The following is a 19250-nucleotide window of genomic DNA, read 5'->3' on the forward strand; positions in this document are numbered from 1 at the left end:
ACCCACTTTGTCCCTACAATATAGACACATAGTGTCCCCTATTGGAATGTTTCCCTGAAGAATTTAAACTAATATGAAATATATAGGAAAAGCTTTCAGAAATAATCCATTTATATCAATTAATTTTTATCATGTTTACCCATGTCTTTATGTTTAATGTTTACTTGATAGGTATTGGTGATGCTTCAGAAATATTAGGATACGGTTTGGGTGTTACAGTAGGAGCACCACATCTTAAAACTAATAATAATACTTTAATGCAAAGGTAAGCCATTTTCTTTCCTTTTATTTTTGTTTATGAAACATTTATTGAAGTGACAGTATAGCTTGCAAATATGTATGCATAATTTTAATGCAGCTATTTTTTTTCTTTTTTTTAATTTTATTTTATTTTATTTGAGAACATACTGTACAGAGGGGTTACAATTACATGGGCAGGATAATGCATACATTTCTTACCAAGCATTGCAGCCTCCTCCTTTGTTTACCCTTCACCTCCCTTCCCAGCCTCCCCCCTCCCTCCCACCCAATCATACCCCCCCCACCCCCCCCCCCCACCGACATTGTAAAGCTGGTTTTGACATGACATTTTGTACTTCTCATTGTTGCAACAGGTCCACCTGAATCCTTAAACGACTTGTTTGTCCCCATCTCCTCCACATGTTATACTGACATCAAATATAGTGAAAGCGGGGGTTACACTGTGGGGGAGGGACATACAAAGCAACAAAGAAATAATCTTATAAATGCGTTAGAAACACATAATGCAGCTATTTTTAAGAAAAATATACCAAATGTTGCTGTTTTGCCTATGCATGCCTTAAAGTATAAAATAAATTTGAAGTGTGTATTTGTATTTTTGCTACTTATATAATCAAAACCACTAAATATCATGCCAGTCTTACTATTAATTCTTTCTGTATTCTTTTTGGTGATTAGAAACTATACCTCTCAAAACTGAAATCATACAACTTCCCCATTCCCAGTCTATTTCATCTGTGGGAACCATCATTCTACTTTCTGCTTTAAAAGAGTCAATTTACTGTTTGGAGCAACTAGAAGTCAACACTATGGGGAATAGCATAGGGCACGATTCAAGTCATTGCAATAGTCATTGAAAGAAGTTGAGATATCCAGTAACTACTGCAAATCATGAGTTGTGGGATACTCTTGAGGTTAATACAAATTCCTGGGCAGTTCTAACTTGCCCTTTGAACTCTGGACAAAGCCTAGAATTCTTGCCAATCAAAGCTATCCACTTGTTATGTACAGAATGTGGAATGCTGAGTGTAACTGATGAAAATGAGACCTTTGCAACATCTCCTACCATAATGTTTTAAGTTTGTGTTAGAATTGCATGATATAATCCCATGATTGAATAGTAACTACAGTAAATATTGTTTTATACAATTATTTATTTTATTTGTTGCTGGTCCTGAAGCTTGAACTAAGGATCTGGGCACTGTGGCTGAGCTCCTTTTTCTCAAGGCTAATGCTCTATCACTTGAGCCACAGCACCACTTTAGGTTTTTTCTGAGTAGTTTATTAGAGGTAAGAGTCTTATGGACTTTTCTGCTCAGACTGGCTTTGAACCATGATCCTCAGATTCCAGCCTCTTGAGTAGCTAGGATTATAAGCATGAGCCAATAGTATCCAGATTAGAATAACTATTATTTTATTTTACTGAGAAGGAAGAAAAAGGCAAAAGAATACAAATTTCTATTATTTTCCTGGTTGTTGCAATTTGAATAACTATACATAGACTTTACTGCTTTCACAAGTACTAAGAAATCAGATGATAGATCATTTATACCTGGTTTTATATAACAGTAAAAAAAAAAAATTAAGAAATTGGAAATGAGTTACTCACATTATCATTCTCCTATCCCCAATAAATCCATCATGGAGAGAGACTAATTTACTTTGGAGAGGGAGAAGTCACAAGTCCAGGCTGTAGACATGAAACACAATACTGGAAAGAGCCTTGTGACTTCCAGTGCAGGCCCAATACCTAAGACTGAGCGTCTACAACAGTTTCAGCCAGATATCCAAGTAGTTAACTCCAGTTCCTCTTCCTCTGATCACATAGTGAAGGATGGAGGCAAGTTATCACCCTCAGAAGGATTGAGAGAAAGCTAGCATAGGACTCTTGTCTTGGAGTTCAATGCTGGGTTTAGCTCCAGGAAGAAACCACAGGACTTTATACACAAAGCAAGGGTCACAAATGGAGTTTTTGGAATGGCCTAAATATAAGGCATGATGTATGTAATGAATCTATATTTCATCCTATATTAGTAATTTTCCAGTAGGCTGGGGCCAGCGTCCTCTCTTAATTGACTGTTGTATGTTGATTTTATATGTTTCTACTTTTCATAAATATTTGTGAACTTGGAGAGTTTCTGCCTAGAATATTTCTGGCTTTCAAGAAATTATCTTTATGTGGTTGTACAAGGGAGCAATTGTATAGCAAAGCAATATATGAATAATCTTGATCTAGGTTACCCTCCTTTCAACTGACTCTTTCCTTCATTTCTTAATTTTGTGGTATATACAATAAATTCACAACTATATTCTTTCCCCTTCTCCTCCACTGTCTACCATTCTCCCCTTGCCCTCTCACTACCCATTTCTGGGAGCTTACTTTGTTGGGCTTTCACTTAGTCTTTCTAATAAATTATAGTATTTGAGCTATCCATTGTGTCTATTATTCTTAAGTCAATTTATTTGGTACTGCTTGCATACCACCCAGGCTGTTTACTTATAGACTTATAGGCACATTCTATCTGCCACTAATGAAAAAAAAAAAAACATGTATGCTTTGTTTCTCTGAGTCTAGATTACTTCACTTAATATAATTCTTTCCAAATATTTCCATTTCCTTATGATTGGTACAATAACATTACTCGTAATGGATGAGTAAAATTCCATTATGTACAGATACCACATTTTCTCAATCCATTTCCATTGAGGAGCATCTAGGCTGATTCCACATTTTAGCTATGGTGAATAGTGTTGCAGTGAACATGGTTGTGCTGGTGGTTTTACTGAAGCCTTGTTTGTGTTCTATTGGATTGATACCCAGAGTGGATCATATTGTCTGCAAATAGGGATAATTTGATTTCTTGGTTTCCTATTTGTATTTTTATTTCTTTCATTTCTTTTATTTCTTTGACTAAAGAATTCAAGCATGGCATTAAATAAGTATGAAATAGGGGATGGGAAGGTGGCTCAGTGGTAGAGCTCTTGCCTTGCATGCCTGAGGCCCTGGGTTCGATTCCTCAGCACCACATAAGCAAGAAGAAAAAAGCCGGAAGTGGCGCTGTGGCTCAAGTGGCAGAGCACTAGCCTTGAGTTGAAGAGCTGAGGGACAGTGCCCAGGCCCAGAGTTCAGGCCCCATGATTGGACCCACCAAAAAAAAAATAGGTATGAAATAAAAAGACACACCTCATTTCTACTTTTTAGTTTCCACCCATCAGTATAATAGCTGTTAGTTGACTATATATAGTCTCTATTTTGTAAAGGTATAGTCTTCCTATTTCTAGTTTCTTGGGGGGGATTTTTATCATGAAATGATGGTGGAATTGTTTTCAAAGCCTTTTTGTACATGCATTGAAATAATTGTATGATTGTTTTCGTATTTGATTCTGTTTATGTGCTCTGTTCTACTTAGTAATGATTTTTACTACCACATATTAAACTTGACCGTATGTACAGGTTGTATTCTTGTTTCTTTAGTCTATCCTCTGGTATACCTTTCTATTTCCATGACAATACTACATTGTTTAATTGCTGGTTTATTTTATTTATTTATTTGATTATTTATTTTGTTGGTCATGGGGCTTGATCTCAGGACCTAGGTGCTGTCCCTGAGCTTTTTTGCTCAAGGTTAGTGATATATCACTTTGAGCCACAGCGCTAATTCCAATTTTCCAAAATAAGAATCTCACAGACTTTCCTGCTGGAGCTAGTTTTAAAACACAATCTTCAGATCTCACCCTCCAGAGTAGCTAGGCTAACAAGTGTGAGCCAATAGCACCTGGCCAAAATTGCTGAAGTGTTATTGCATGTTTTACTATTTGATCATACACACACACACACACACACACACACACACACATCCACTCATTATTCTCATTATTGTTCCTCATTCAATATCAGGGCTTTTGTTTTTCAAAATTTCTCTGCCAGGTAATTCACTATTATCAAGTATTTTCATTTCAATTGAAATTTTTAATGTATTAATTTGGGAATAATTGTCATCTTTCCATGCCCAAAAGTAACATGTCGTACTACTATCTGCAAATTTTATGCCCTTCAATGAATTTTATTGTATTCTTTATTGGATGCATCGCATTAAGCTTATGCCTAGCTGTGTTAATGTTGTGCATATAATCATAGTGATATTTCATTTTCTGATCAAAGGTTTCTAGTAGGAAGAAATTATTTTAATTCCTAAGTATGTTTGATAAATATAAGCCACTTTATCAGATTTTACCTTGTTCTATATAGGATTTTTTTGATGATGCCCCTCACTTTTCTAGGTTACAATTCTATGTAAACATGAAATAATCACATTAAGTATGTCTATATTTAGAATACATATCTACATTTAAAGTGAAAAATAAACAAAATTTTTATATAAGTAACAAAGAGTTAGTTGTGGTGTTGCACACCTGTAAGACCTTTGGAGGCTGAAGCAAGAGAGTGTCGAAGCAGATGGATGACCAGCCAAGGCAACTTTCAAAGATCCTATCCAAAGGAGTTGGCATGCTGGGATTGGTGGCTCATGCTTTAATCTTAGCTACTCAGGAGGCTGAGATCTGAGGGTTGCAGTTCTAAGCCAGCTCGAGCAAGAAAGTCAGTGAGACTCATATCAAAGTAAGCACCCAAAAAATCTGGAACTGGAGCTGTGATTCAAAGTGGTAGAGCTAGTGCACAACATGCCTTACCCAAAAAAACTCAGGGATAGCACTCAGCTGGGACAGCACCCAGCCCCCTGAGTTCAAGCCCCATGACAGAAGGAAAGAAAGAATGGAAAGGGAAAGAAAAAGAGAGGTGGCAATTGAGGTCATTTTCAGCACTCTTTCCTATTATGTTTGAGGCACTGAGTTTAATGCTCACTACAGTAAGAAGAACAATGTAAAGAAGGGAAGATGTAGCTTGAGTGGTAATTTGGAATAAGAAATGGACATTGCAACCCTACATCATGCTTGACTGATATTTTTATTATTCAATAAGGCCAGAAATAGATATAAAGTCATCCCAACAGTGAAAAGTCTGGGGATATATTCCCAGACCTATGAACCAGGATTCACTGGATTTTGGTTGATAACAGGGTCACCTGTGAGAAACCTAACCCTTCCAGTTGAGGTTTCTGGGGATATGGTCATTGTACTTCCATGATTGGTTAGAGACACTCTTCAGTGGTGTGTGGGGTGAACATATTGGGGGTATAAGTTTCTCCAAATCTCTTCTCTCATATAAAATGAAACCATAAAAAATGCTCTACAAATATTCGTTATTGGCCTTAACCACAGATAAAGCATTCTGAAACTTCAAACACTATGAGAAAGAGAAAATGAACAAATCCTAGCAGAAAATCTTTCCTGTCCTACCCTACCCATTGCAAAATTCTGAGAGAAGCAAAAGGACATTAAGAAAAACCACAGGGAGGAACAGAAAACAAGCAAGAGATATTTGTGATTCAAAGGGTCATGTGACATGAAAGATCAATTATGCAAACCCCAAATCATACTTGCCATAATGCATGATTTAAATAGACAGGAATAGTTTTATTTTATTTTTATTAAATTTTAAATTTATTGTCAAGGTTCTATACAGAGAGGTTACAGTTAAATAAGTAAGGTAGTGATTACATTTCTTGTCTAACTTGTTATTCCCGCCCTCATTTTCTCCCTCTTTCTCTCCCCTCATTTGCTCCAAATTGTACAGATTGTCATGCGAGTATTGCTGTTGCATAGGCCCCACTTGGTCCTTTTTCTCACCATTTTATTATTCCTCTTCCCTTCCTTAGTTCAGAGTACAATTCCCAGGGTATAAAAATCAAATACAGTGTCAACAGGGGGTAAACCATATTGGGAATGAACACATACAGAGAGAGAGGAGGGGAAGGAGAGAGAGATGGAGATCACATAGTACATGGAGAACAACAACAAAGAAAAACCTTTTATTTCCATGGCTTGGAGTTCATTTTCCTTAGCGTCCTCTTATATGGTCATATGTACATAGCTATTCAGCTATTCTACTCATCTTCTAAGATTATCCTAGATGTATACTAATTATTACAAATAAGGGAAACCATGGGACCTATGTTTCTTTGGGCCTAGCTTACTTCACTTAATATGATTTTTTTCCAAGTCTTTCCATTTCCTTAAAATGGGGTAGTGTCATTTTTTTCTGATAGAAGCATAGAATTCCATTGTATATAGTCCACATTTTCTTAATCTATTCATCTACTGAGGGGCATCTGGGTTGGCTCCATATTTTAACAATAGTGAATAATGCTGTGATAAACATAGTTGTGCTGGTAACTTTAGTATGGCCTTGTTTGTGATCATTTAGGTAAATGGCCAGATGTGGGATTGCTGGGTCATAGGGGAGCTTTTTGTGTAGTCTTTTGAGGAACCTCCATACTGCTTGCCAGAGTGATTGAACAAGTTGACAGGAATGATTTTAAAGGAGATGCAAAACTTAAAAGAGTCTTTCAAAGGCAAAGTTATTGATATAAAAAAAATAAGTTAGAACAAATAAAACCTGTTTTACTATCTTATTGGCATCAAGGAAAAGAAAGAAGAAGGCTGGCACTGGTGGCTCATGCCTATAATCCTAGACTCTCTGAGAGAATCTAGGAATGAGATCTGAGAATTGCAGTTCAAAGCCAGCCCAAGCAGGACAATCTGACTCTAATCTCCAATAAACCACTAGTGAACTGGAAGTAGAACTCTGGCTCAAGTGATAGAGTGCTAGCACTGAGCAAAAATGCTGAGGTTCAATGCCCAGTTCCTGAGTTCAAGCCCCAGTAGAGATGAAAGGAAGGAAGGAAGGAAGGAATGAAGGAAGGAAGGAAGGAGGGAGGGAGGGAGGAAGGGAAGGAGGGAGGGAGGGAGGGAAGGAAAGAAGGAAGGAAGGAAGGAGGGAAGGAAGGAAGAAGATTGAAAAAGAGATAGAGACAGATACATTTAGAAATTTTTAATCCTTTGAGGCCAAAGTGATACATATATAATTAAAAGCTAATAATCACTTCTTATCATCTAAACCAACAAAAATACTGAAAAATTACCAACAAACAGAAAATGTTCACTTTTTTCCTCTCTATTTCTCTGATTGTGACTTTATTTTAATAAAAGGCTGTACATTCAGGTTTTTCATATTTTTCCATTGAAGCTCTACCTACTATGAGAGTGATCAACCTGTAAAATGGTACTCAGCTTGGTGGATGGAATTTCTTTTTGTCTCTGCAGTTGCATGGTCCACATTTATACCACTTTTATGCTTTCCACCTGTTATGTTAGGTGAGTATAAAAATATAATTCATTACTGTTTGTCCTCCCTAAAACTCGGTATCAGAGCATGCCTGAACTACATTTTAACTTTTCTGCGGTGTGTGTGTGCGTGTGTGTGCGTGTGTGTGCGTGTGTGTGTGTGTGTGTGTGTGTGTGTGTGTGTGTGTGTGTGTGTAAATGCCCTTATATTGGTGGAGGGCTATCATATAGTGTCAAGTCTCCTGTTTTTGAACAAATGAAATGACTGCTGACAAATATTTAATTGATATAGCAAAAGTTCATATGCATATATTTTCATTTATTTTCTTTCAATAATATCTTATATCTAGAGTTCACAATTGTCTTTTAAAATTCAAGTATACTGAAATCTACTTGCCAAGCATTGTTTAATATATGTACTACTACCTCGCATGATTTTTCTAAGACAGTACTGAAATGATTATTGTGGAAACATTACAAAGCACATAGAGAAATCAAGTTGGTTTTGTTTTTTTTACATTAAGTACGGGCTTGTTTTAGTATAACAAGATCAATAGGGAGACATTGAAAATGGGGAGAAACAAAACATTTCCTTTTCTCTATGAAAGAAATGCAAGTTAAAGGCTCAAAATGAAAGTATCTCTAGCTTTTATACTTTCCTTTTTAATTTTTTAATTTTCAAGTTGATGTACAGAGGGGTTGCAGCTACATAAGCAAAGTAATAAGTACATTTCTTGTCAAACTTTTTACACCTTAGCTTATTTTCTCCCACTTCCCCCACCAATACCCTCTCCCCAGAGTTGTACAGATTATTTCCAGCGTATTGTCTTGTGAATATCGCTGTTGCATTGGTTTCCCCCCTGTCCCTTGTCTGAGCTGGGAGAATCGAAGTGGTCTTGTTGGTTAGCAACTCCCAGGCCATAGACAATGATTCTGGGTGAATAAGATGGGTGAGGCTTACAACAGGTAACGTTCACAGCTCCTTTGGCCATACATACTTGTCATGGTTTCTGTCTTTATAGATCTTCAAGGAGCCTTGTGGTTTCTTAGCATCTCAAAGGAGAGGATAAATTCATACAGACCTTTTACATCACCTATTCTTATAACTTAATATCTAAAAGAAGGTAGTAAGAGAAACACTTTACTATCCTTTGCCTCAGTCTAGCCCTATTAATAATAATTAATTTTAGTTGACCATATCTATCTTTCATGCCTAAATGCCTTTTGTCCTTTTTAATTTAAAAAGTATATGGGGGACCAATATGGTATTTTCAATAGCAGACTTGGGTTGAAAATGGACTGTTGGCCCTGTTTAGAAAAGGGAACTGAAAGTAATTTTCCTATCATATTTAGGAAGCAGCACAGAAAACTTGGGAAGCAGGTAATTCAATTGTTAGGCTACCATGATTAGGACCAGAAGACAAGTTACTTTTTATTAAAAGAGATGCCAAAGAGAAATTAGTTTAAAAAATCCCTTAAAGGTAAAAATGTATTTCCTGTGTGTGGAAAAGGCTAATAATATGCAAAGAATTATAAAATATAAAACAACGTTATACTCAAACTCCATTAATTTAACATGTTGAATCCCTCCTTATCCACAGAAACAAATGAAAATGGCAACCTAGTAATGACCCAGTTATAGTTCTACTATATAAACAGTGTACTACTTCAATACTAAATACCTTCTGATACAGGAGGTTGATTTTAAATCCTTTAAATCCTTAAAGGAATAACACTTTTCAGCTCTTAATGAGTTTAGAGGGTTTTGTACAATTATTTTAAAATAATATAAATAAATGAGTAACTTTTAAAAAGGCCTTTCTTTCCTTAGTAGCCAAGAGATAACTGCCCGGTGTAATAATATGGCCTAGATAATTAAATGGCACAATAGACTAATAATTGGTTGTGCCATGATAGTATATGCTTAAGGGTTAGGAATAAGATACACAATTAAATTGCCCATGTGAAATATTCAGGTGTGATCATCCATTATTCAGAACCTAGTAGATTTAAATTACTTTTGAAAGAGGTGGCCGCAGTGACTCAATCTTGCTATTGGTTTTGATACAGAGTCTCACTACATAGTTTGGACTGACCTGGAACTCACTGTACTTCCTAAGTACTGAGATTAGAGCCACTATGCCCAGTATGAATCCATTTGGACTCTTGTAACTTTCTCTTTTGTCTCAACAGATTTTTTTTCTGAATAGATCTTGACCATTCTGGGCATCCATTTTCAGCTCTACCTTTGTCTGCCCTGCAGATAATGTTCTGGCATCTCTGCTCACTATGGTTAGAAATTTTACATTCAAGGTACCATCCATGAACTTGATTGAAATTTCCTCAGAGGAAGATGCAAACTGCTGGTGGCAAAAACCTATAAGCCAGTTTTTCATTTGCAAATGTTACTAAGATAAGAACAATATTTTAAAAACAGTTTTGGTATTGTGGTTTTAGAGAATTAGGCTTTAGTTTTGTTTTAGCACAGTGCATTTTAATCCGATAAGATTCTGGTATTTTTCCTAATTACTGGATATGTCATAAGATTCTTTTGCTTGTTAATGTATAGGTTCAGAAAAGATAACTGCTGAGAAAAAGAAAGAAAACACCTTGATTTACACCAAAGATAAGGAATCTGAAGCTAACATTAAGGATTTATTTATTTCTATTTGGGTAAAGTAAAATATTCTCCATGAACAATTCAGTTTTTGATAATGGGCTTAAGAAAATAACCATGTATATTCAATTTTATATGTACTTTTGGGGGAATCATGAGCCCTCCCAGGTCATTAAGGTTGTACCTCAAAGAGAATTGTGGGACTCTCTTCCTGTTTGTTTTTTTTAATTCTCATGTGTCTTGGCTGTGCAGCATCAGGATTCCCAAGGCACACAGGATCAACCAATCACATACAAAGTCTTTAAAACTGTGACCCCACATAAACTTTTTCTCAATACTACCTCAGATATTTGTTATAGTCATAGAAAGATGACTAACACAGGTACGCCAAGGTGAGGTAGCTAGATCATGTGGTAAATTTGTTTTTAGGTTTTTGAGAAACATCAAGTCTGATTTTTATAAAACTGGACTAATCCATATTTCCACCAAAAGCGTATGAGTTCCTTTTAGTCCACATCCTTAACAATTTTTTTCTTTTTAACAGTAGCCATTCTAACTGCTGTAATTCTACTTGGATTTTTATTTCCATTGTGACAGTTTTATTGATTTTTTTACTCATATTTCTAACCATTTGCATTTCTCCTTTTGAGAACTCTCTATTAGCTTATGTTCTAGTCTTAAATTGGGTATTTTGTTATTAAATATTTTCATTTGTTTATTCTGGATATTAATCCTTTGACAATTAATTCAGTTGGCAGTTATCGTCTCCTGTTCTCTAGGTATTCTCTTCATTTGGTCATTGTTTGTTCTGCTGCAGTGCTTTAGTTTTATATAACCCCATATGTCTATTTTTATTTCCTGTTCTTTTGGAATCATCTTAAAAATATTACCTGTACACATCTTTTGTAGAGTAATGTTAACAGGGGTCAAGTTTCAGTCTTCTGAAAATGAATACCCAGTTCCCCAAAGCCTACCCTTTCTCCAATCTATATTTTTGGCACATTTGTCATCAATCTGTACACTGTAGATACATGTCCTTATTTCTAAACTATCTACCTGCCCATTTGTTTTCATATAAGCAACATGATCCTTTGGTAAATATGACTCTGTGCTGCCTGCCTGCCTGCCTGCCTGCCTGCCTTCTTTCCTTCCCTTCCTTCCTTCCTTCCTTCCTTCCTTCCTTCCTTCCTTCCTTCCTTCCTTCCTTCCTTCCTTCCTTCCTTTCTTCCTTCCTTCCTTCCCTCCCTCCCTCCTTCCCTCCTTCCCTCCCTTCCTCTACCCCCTCTCTCTTTCTGTTTCTTTAGCTTGTTTCCTCTTGGTACTGGAGACTAAACCCAGCTTTTCTGCTTTCATCTTGTTTCAAAAACTGCCAGGCTGATCTTGAACTCAAGATCCTCCTGTCTCTGCCTCCTAAGTAACTGAGATTACAGGCATTAACCAATAGGTTCAGCTGTAGTATTTTGTGTATATGATAACACAATATGTTATGTTGGTTAAAAGATTGCTTCAGTTATTTGGAGTCTTCTTTGCTCTCATATGGACTTTATTTTTAACAACTCTGTGAATAATATCATTGTTATTTTTATAAAGATTTCATTGATCAATTGATTATATTTTGTTTTGTTTTGTTTTTTTGTTGATTGTGGGGCTTGAACTCTGGGCCAGGGAGCTGTCCCTCAGCTTTTCAGCACAAGGCAAACACTCTACCACTTGAGCCACAGAGCCACTTCCAGCTTTTTCTGTTTATGTGGTATTGAGGAATCGAACCCAGGGCCTCATGCATGCCAGGCAAGACTACCACTGTAGTGCAGACATACTAATATGAATTCTTCCAAACAATGATCATCTAACATCCATGTTTTTTCATTTCTTCGATTTATTTAATCATCACTATTCACTTTTCATTGTAAAGATCATTCATCTTCTTTGTTAAGCTTTTTCTTAGGTGCTTTTGTAGCTGTTACGTTGGTAATTGTTTTTATGATTTATTTTTCAGAAAGTTTGTTATGAACATACAAAATGTTACTGAATTTTATGTTTTTATTTGTATCCTAAATCTAAATATATCACTTGTGATAGCCATTTGATATTGAGTAGATTTTTGATCATATAAGATATTATCGGCAAAGATAATTTGAATACTTTTTTCCTGTTTATATGTCTGTTATTAGATTGTACAGTAAAAATAATCACAAACTATAAATAGTTCAGAAACTCATTAACAGAGATGCCTAAAAACTTTATGAAAAATTTAAACTAATCATCTATATTAAAAAAGATGGGGATAAAGTGAAAAATATATCATGTTCATCGATGAAATAGTTTTGTTTATGTACATGATTTATTTCCCAAATAATCTATAAATTCGGTGCAAGTGAAATTGTTAAGATGCCATGAACTTCATCTTTTTTTAGAAAATGACAAATGAGTTCTAAAGTTAATATGGCAGAATAAAATCACAAATAACTAAAACAGACAGCAAAGACCTAGTATACATTATCATATCTACAAGATCATAATAGTAAAAATAGTATAGTATTTTACTTCAAACAGATAAATATGCAAGAGTAATACAGTAGAGAACTCAGCAGCAGAGAGTGTATATTTAAAAGAATATGTAACTAGGTACTGGTGCCTCATGCTTGTAATGCTAGCTACTCAAAAGGGTGAGATCTGCGGATCATAGTTCTTCGAAGCAAGCCTGGGTTGACAAATTTGTGAGACAGTCTTATTTCAAGCCCAGGACCAGAACAAAAAAAAAAGAAAAAAGACAAGTCTGTTATATGATAAAATAAGTAGCAAAAAGTAGTCATTCAGTATAAGTGATGGAAAATTTGTTCCCTAAGTATAAAATGAGGTAGAATCTCTATTTTCGTGTTTTGATTTTGTATTGTAGTGATAAAATGGTAAAGTCACAAAGGTTCAAAGGTAGTTTCCAAGTTTACAAATGTTTTACATAAAGCAACTCAGTTCCATGTTAGAAATGAATGAAATATATTTGTAATAGGAAAATGGAATATGTGTGTTAACCAAAATTTCAGTAGGGTAAATACAATGCAAACCTATGAGTTAGATTATATCAAACTCAGGATTTCTTTTCTATGAAGAAACCTGTAGACAACATAATATATAAGTAATAGATACCCAAATTAAAGAAGTTAATAGTTAGAATGAATAAGTAATTTTGAGAAAATATTCAGAAAAATTGCAGGAAGCATAATAGAAATGAAAATATCACTTCACATATACACATAGACACACTCATAACGAATAGCTAAAAAATACAGGAAGAAATGCAGTTACACCTGAAATTTGTACTAAAAATTATATATGTATAACTTTTATACTTATGTATATACATACATACATGTCTCTGTGTGTGTGTGTTTGTGTGTGTAGGTCTGTATGGCTAATTTTTGGAAACTAGCAAATAATGTCAGACTTTTTTTTATTACATACCAGTTAACGAACCACCATAAAAATTATATAAAATAATAAAAAAAAGTCTATTTTCTGCATGAATGCACAAGTTGGGCACACTTCTCTCAGCTGTAGTTAGAATTAACTAGAGTGATCAATGTCTATGGAATGGGATCATCTCTCCCTCTTTGCTCAAATATTAGTTTTAAAAACTTGCTCTTTGCTAGATCACTCATGCATAACCTTTCTATCTGGCCTGGACTATCCCATAACATGGTGACTAAGTTCAAAGACAAGAGTCTTGAGACAATGAGATCCAAGTGAAAGTCATATTATCATTTTATGACCCAACCTGCATGAGCAATCATAAGATTTCCTCAAGTTCAAGGAATCTTAATAATGCAACAGTATAACTCAGGAAGTACTTGCAGAAGCTTAAATAGTGCTCTGTTGGATTTTAGGAAGCAGAAGCTGAAACATGAAGAAAATGAAAGTCCTATATTGAAAAATGTATTCTAGAGAAAAATCTAGAGAAATGATTAAATTCATTATTATCCCCTCCTAGTAATTCTATCCTAGATATATACTTCTAAAGGAATCATGGGACATTAATAGTACAGGGATCTCTCTCTCCTCTCTCTCTCTCTTCTCTCTCTCTCTGTCTCTCTGTCTCTCTGTCTCTCTCTCTCCTCTCTCCTCCTCTCCTCCTCTCCTCTCTCTCTCTCTGTCTCTGTCTCTTCCTCCCTCCTTCCCTGCCCCTCCCCCTCTCTTTTCTCTCTCCTCTTTCACCTCTTTCAGTGGTATTGGACAATGAACTAAGGGTCTTGTGATTGCTAGGCAGATACTCTACCTGAACCATGCTGCAAGACCTTTTAACCTTTGCTATTGTTCAAGTAGGCTCCTGCTCATGTTAATGGACTGACTGCTATCACATATTTATGCTTCCCATATAGCTAGGATGACAAGTGTGTGCCATTATGTACAACTTTTGGCTGAGGGTGTGGATGTCTCATGTTTATATTCAAGATGGCCTTGAACTTCCATGCTTCCAGATTCTTTCTCCTGAGTAGATGAGAATACAGGTGTGAACTACTGGTCCTCAACTGCTCAAGGACTTTAAATCCAGACATCTTTGTTTCAGTAAGGTGTAGGTTGTAACAAAATCACCTATGGGAATGGGTAAATACAGTGAAATCCTGCTATGCACAATTAAATAGATAGCTGAATTAGATAAATATGCAAAATATGATTATATCTCACAAAGCACAAGATTTTTCTCAAAGCTTTTCAACAAACTTTGAGGCACACAAATAAAAATTGTAGGAGATATAAAGACCAAATTAAGCATAAGTGGTCAAAAACTCCAATCTTTGGGGCTGGGAATGTGGCTCAGTGGTAGAGCATTTGCCTTGCATGCATGAGGCCCTGGGTTCAATTCCTCAGCACCACACAAGCAGAAAAAAATCTGGAAGTGGCGCTGTGGCTCAAGTGGTAGAGCACCAGCCTTGAGTTGAAGAGCTGAGGGACAGCGCCCAGGCCCAGAGTTCATGCCCACGACCGGACCCAAAAAAAACAGAACAAAACAACAACAAAAAAAACTCCAACTTTTATGGAATGTGTATATTGGTGAATCATATATTTTGGGTTTGGGTTACATATTTATATGTATATATACATAGTTTGGGATAACATGTACATACTATATATATATATAATTTTTAGATAAAGCATGGCACATTTTTATAGATTGATCATTAACATATGACTAAATGCATCTGGTCTTGACTTAATAAAATATATGACAAAAATTATTTCTGTTTTAGGGTCTGATGAAGAATCCACTGTTCATGTGCCAAACTCTGTGCAAATCTATAGAAGCCTTAATTATTATTGGAGCTTCCAAGTTTTTGCCTGTATATATAGAAAATCAATTTATATTAACACCCAGGATGGCAACTATGCTTACAGGTAGACTTCTCATAGGTTTTTTTCAAAGAGTTTGTATTAAGTCCTTATGGAGAGATAGAGCAGATTATATATATATATATATATATATATATATATATATATATATATATAAGAAATAATATACTTCAACTCTTTTTGCTGAAATTTGAACAAGTATGAACAGCCTTATTATTATGTCAGTATTTTTTATATGTTAAATATTGTAAGGTATCTACATTTTTCTTCTTCCCACTCCTTATTTAATCACTTTTTTGAAATTACCATGAAGTCTCCTTACAGATTGGAACAGTTTTCTCTTGTTTATTTATTGAACTCTGGGTCTCACAACCTCCCACGAATCTCTGCTTGTTTCTCTGTACTTTCTCTTTAAATATGTCTAGCATTCACGTATCATTTAATATAAACTTTTCCTTGCTGCATTTATTTATTTATTTATTTATATTTTATTGTTGAGAATACCATACAGAGGAGTTACAATTACATGGGCAAGATAACGAGTACATTTCTTATCAAGCATTGTTGCCTCCTCTTTGTTTCCCCTTCCCATCCCTTCCCATACTCACCCCCACCCGATTCTCCAAAATTCATTTTTCGACATAACGACTTGTACATCTCATTGTTGCAATGGATTCACCTGTATCCCTAGTTAAACCATTTGTTTTTGCCCTTCTCCTCCACAAATTATACCAACATCAAATACAGTGAAAGCATGGGTTATACCGTGGGTGAGGGACATACAAAGCAACATAGAAATCATCTTATAAATATGTTAGAAACAATTGCATGAAAGGAAAAAAACACATTTAAATACTTAACTTGGGGTTCATTCCCTTTCCATCAACTTACCTGACCTTTTCTGCTTGACTCAGACATATACTAGTTATTGCAAATAAGAGAAACCATGGGACCTGTGTTTCTTTGGGCCTGGCTTTCTTCACTTAATATATGTATTTTTTCCAAGTCTTTCCATTTCCTAACAAATGGGGCAATGTCATTCTTTCTGATGAGGCATAGAATTCCATTGTGTATGTATACCACATTTTCTTGATCCATTCATCTACTGAGGGGCATCTGGGTTGGTTCCATATCTTAGCTATGGTAAATAATGCTGCAATAAACATAGTCGTGCTGATAGCTTTAGTGTGGTCTTGTTTGTGATCATTTGGGTAAATGCCTAAAAGTGGGATTGTTGGGTCATAGGGGAGCTCTATGTGGAGTCTTTTGAGGAACCTCTATATTGCTTTCCAAAGTGGTTGAACCAGTTTACACTCCCACCAATAATGCAGTAAGGTTACCTTCTGTCCATATCCCCTCCAGCATTTGTTGTTATTAGAGTTTTTGATTATAGCCATTCTAACTGAGGTGAGGTGGTATCTCAATGTTGTTTTGAGTTGCAGTTCTTTTATGGCTAGGGAGGTTGAGCATTTCTTCATGTGTCTATTGGCCATCCTTCTTTCCTCTTCAGAGAAGTTTCTCTTTAAGTCTTTAGCCCACTTATTTATTGGGCAGTTGTTTCTTTGAAGATTTGTTTTGGGAGGATTTAATTTTTTAAGTTCCAGGTATATTTTAGATATGAGACCCTTGTCTGTTCATTGCTACCTTTATTTATGAGAAAATACATTCTGCCAACTCAGGTAGCCATATATCTACTTAATGCATCTTAATTGTAGTACGAGATTTTATGCACGAACATATTATCCTAATAACAGATATAAAGTTACCTCCAAAGTTTTGCTCTTTCATATAATGTAGTGAATAGACTTATCAATATACACCTGGGTACATTTACTAAAGTTGCTCTTCATTTGTCATTAGAGGTGAATTCCTGTTGTGTAATCAATCCTCAATCTCAGTTATTGAGAATTTGCTTCCTCCATAAAAGTTGCTAATAGAATTAAGTGCTATAATACTCTAGGATTAATGGGAAAGTAGTTAAAAGAATTGACTTATTTTATTCAATAAATAGTTAAGGACACATGTTGCAACTTTTTGGGTAACAAATATAAGAATAGTAAAAAGTAATATTAATATGAAATATGATATGAAAGAAGGAATGGACATAAGCTAAGTGAGTCAACTAGAAAGCAATTTTTGTTTGTTTTTTGTATATCTTATTGTTACATGAGTCAACCTGTGTTCTTATGTAAGCATTTTGGTTTTTTTCCCTCCCCTCCCTAAATTAGAGAAGTGTATATACAAGATACAGGGCACTGAGATAAAATACAGTGAAAATAGGGGTTATACCATGAGGGAGGAACATACAAAGCAACAAAAAATAAATACGTTAGGAACAATAGCAAGAAAGAAAAAAAATATTTGTGTCCCTATCTTAAGGTTCATTTTGCTTAACATCATCTCATATGGTCATATGTACAGAGCTGTTGGCCTTTTCTGGAAAGCAATGTTAACCATGCAAAAAACTTCAGTTAAAATCTAGATATTAAATAGAATTTTCTATAAAAGGCCCTGCATTATAGACTGGAAACTTCTTCAAAGGCCAAAACATGGTACAGATCTATTTCCATGAACATAATGATAGATTTTCCTGTGAGTAAACCACATTTTTTTTTGGTTGGTCATGGGGCTTGAACTCTGGGCTTGGGCGCTATCCCTGCACTCTTCAACTCAAGGCAAGTGCTCTACCACCTGAGCCACAGCACCACTTCCGGTTTTCTGGTGGTTAATTAGAGATAAGAATTTCACTGACTTTTCTTCCCGGGCTGACTTTGAACTGTGATCCTCCGCTCTCAGCCTCCTCAGTAGCTAGGAATACAGGTGTGAGCCACTGGCGCCTGGCATAAACCACATTCTTGGCTACTCTGATTTTTATAATCGACAGGTTCACACTAAATAAGTCCAATTTGTTTCTAATAATATTTACTATGAATAAGATTATCTGATTCCATGAGATAGATGAGACCATCAAGTATCTGGACCCAGCCAGGTCAATAAATCCTATAACTGTCATATTTTCCCTTAAGCTTATATATTGATTTTTGCACTTAGCCTCACATATTAAACTAAGTATAACAGATGTATTATTAACTAAATATTTGGCTTTGACCTACAAGGATAGTGATCTGGCTTAGTAGAGCACTTTCCAGGACTAAGATGGTATCTGATTATTTTAGCTAATTTTGGGAACAAATTTTGTATCACCTCTTGTAATTGGACTGCAGAAATCATTGTGCTCAGAATTAATGTAAATAATGTGTATTGATCCTGCCAGGAAGGGAGAATTCCAATAGAAGACTTTATTTTAGAGAGAATTCCATGGTCTCCTGAGGTTGTATGATCTACTGGCCATTTCTCCTTGAACACTGGAACATTTCAATGACAAGTCTTTTTTTTTTTTTTTTTACTCCTTCTTCCTTTTCTTTTTTGGTGGTTCTTGAGTTTGAAATCAGAGTCTCATGCTTGCAACTTAAGCAATATTCCTAGCAGTTTCTACTTTGATTACTTTTTTGGTAGACTCTTGTGCTTTGGCCCAGGGCAAGCCTTGAACCAAAATCCTCCTACCTGGGCTGGGAAGGTGGTTCAGTGGTAGAGCGCTTGCCTTGCAATGTATGAGGCCCTGGGTTCGATTCCCCAGCACCACATAAGCAAAAAGAAAAAAAGCCAGAAGTGGCGCTGTGGCTCAAGTGGTAGAGCGCTAGACTTGAGCTGAAGAGCTGAGGGACAGCACCCAGGCCCAGAGTTCAGGCCCCACAACCGGAATTTAAAAAAAAAAAAAAAATCCTCC

At 35.7% G+C, this 19250-nt stretch overlaps 1 protein-coding gene across 1 annotated transcript in view; it reads left to right on the forward strand.

Moving 5' to 3' along the window:
- The window catches only part of Slco6a1 (solute carrier organic anion transporter family member 6A1), a 52089-nt gene that overhangs the window by 10913 nt on the left and 21926 nt on the right, over positions 1-19250 (forward strand). The window contains exons 4-7 of the mRNA XM_042691008.1: positions 172-265; positions 7406-7533; positions 10073-10176; positions 15364-15508. Of these exons, the coding sequence (XP_042546942.1) occupies positions 172-265; positions 7406-7533; positions 10073-10176; positions 15364-15508 (471 nt within the window). The remainder of the gene's footprint in view (positions 1-171; positions 266-7405; positions 7534-10072; positions 10177-15363; positions 15509-19250) is intronic.

The sequence above is a fragment of the Dipodomys spectabilis genome, unplaced genomic scaffold (assembly GCF_019054845.1).
Source record: "Dipodomys spectabilis isolate Male_0828 unplaced genomic scaffold, ASM1905484v1 ptg000140l, whole genome shotgun sequence".
Lineage (NCBI taxonomy): Eukaryota > Metazoa > Chordata > Mammalia > Rodentia > Heteromyidae > Dipodomys > Dipodomys spectabilis.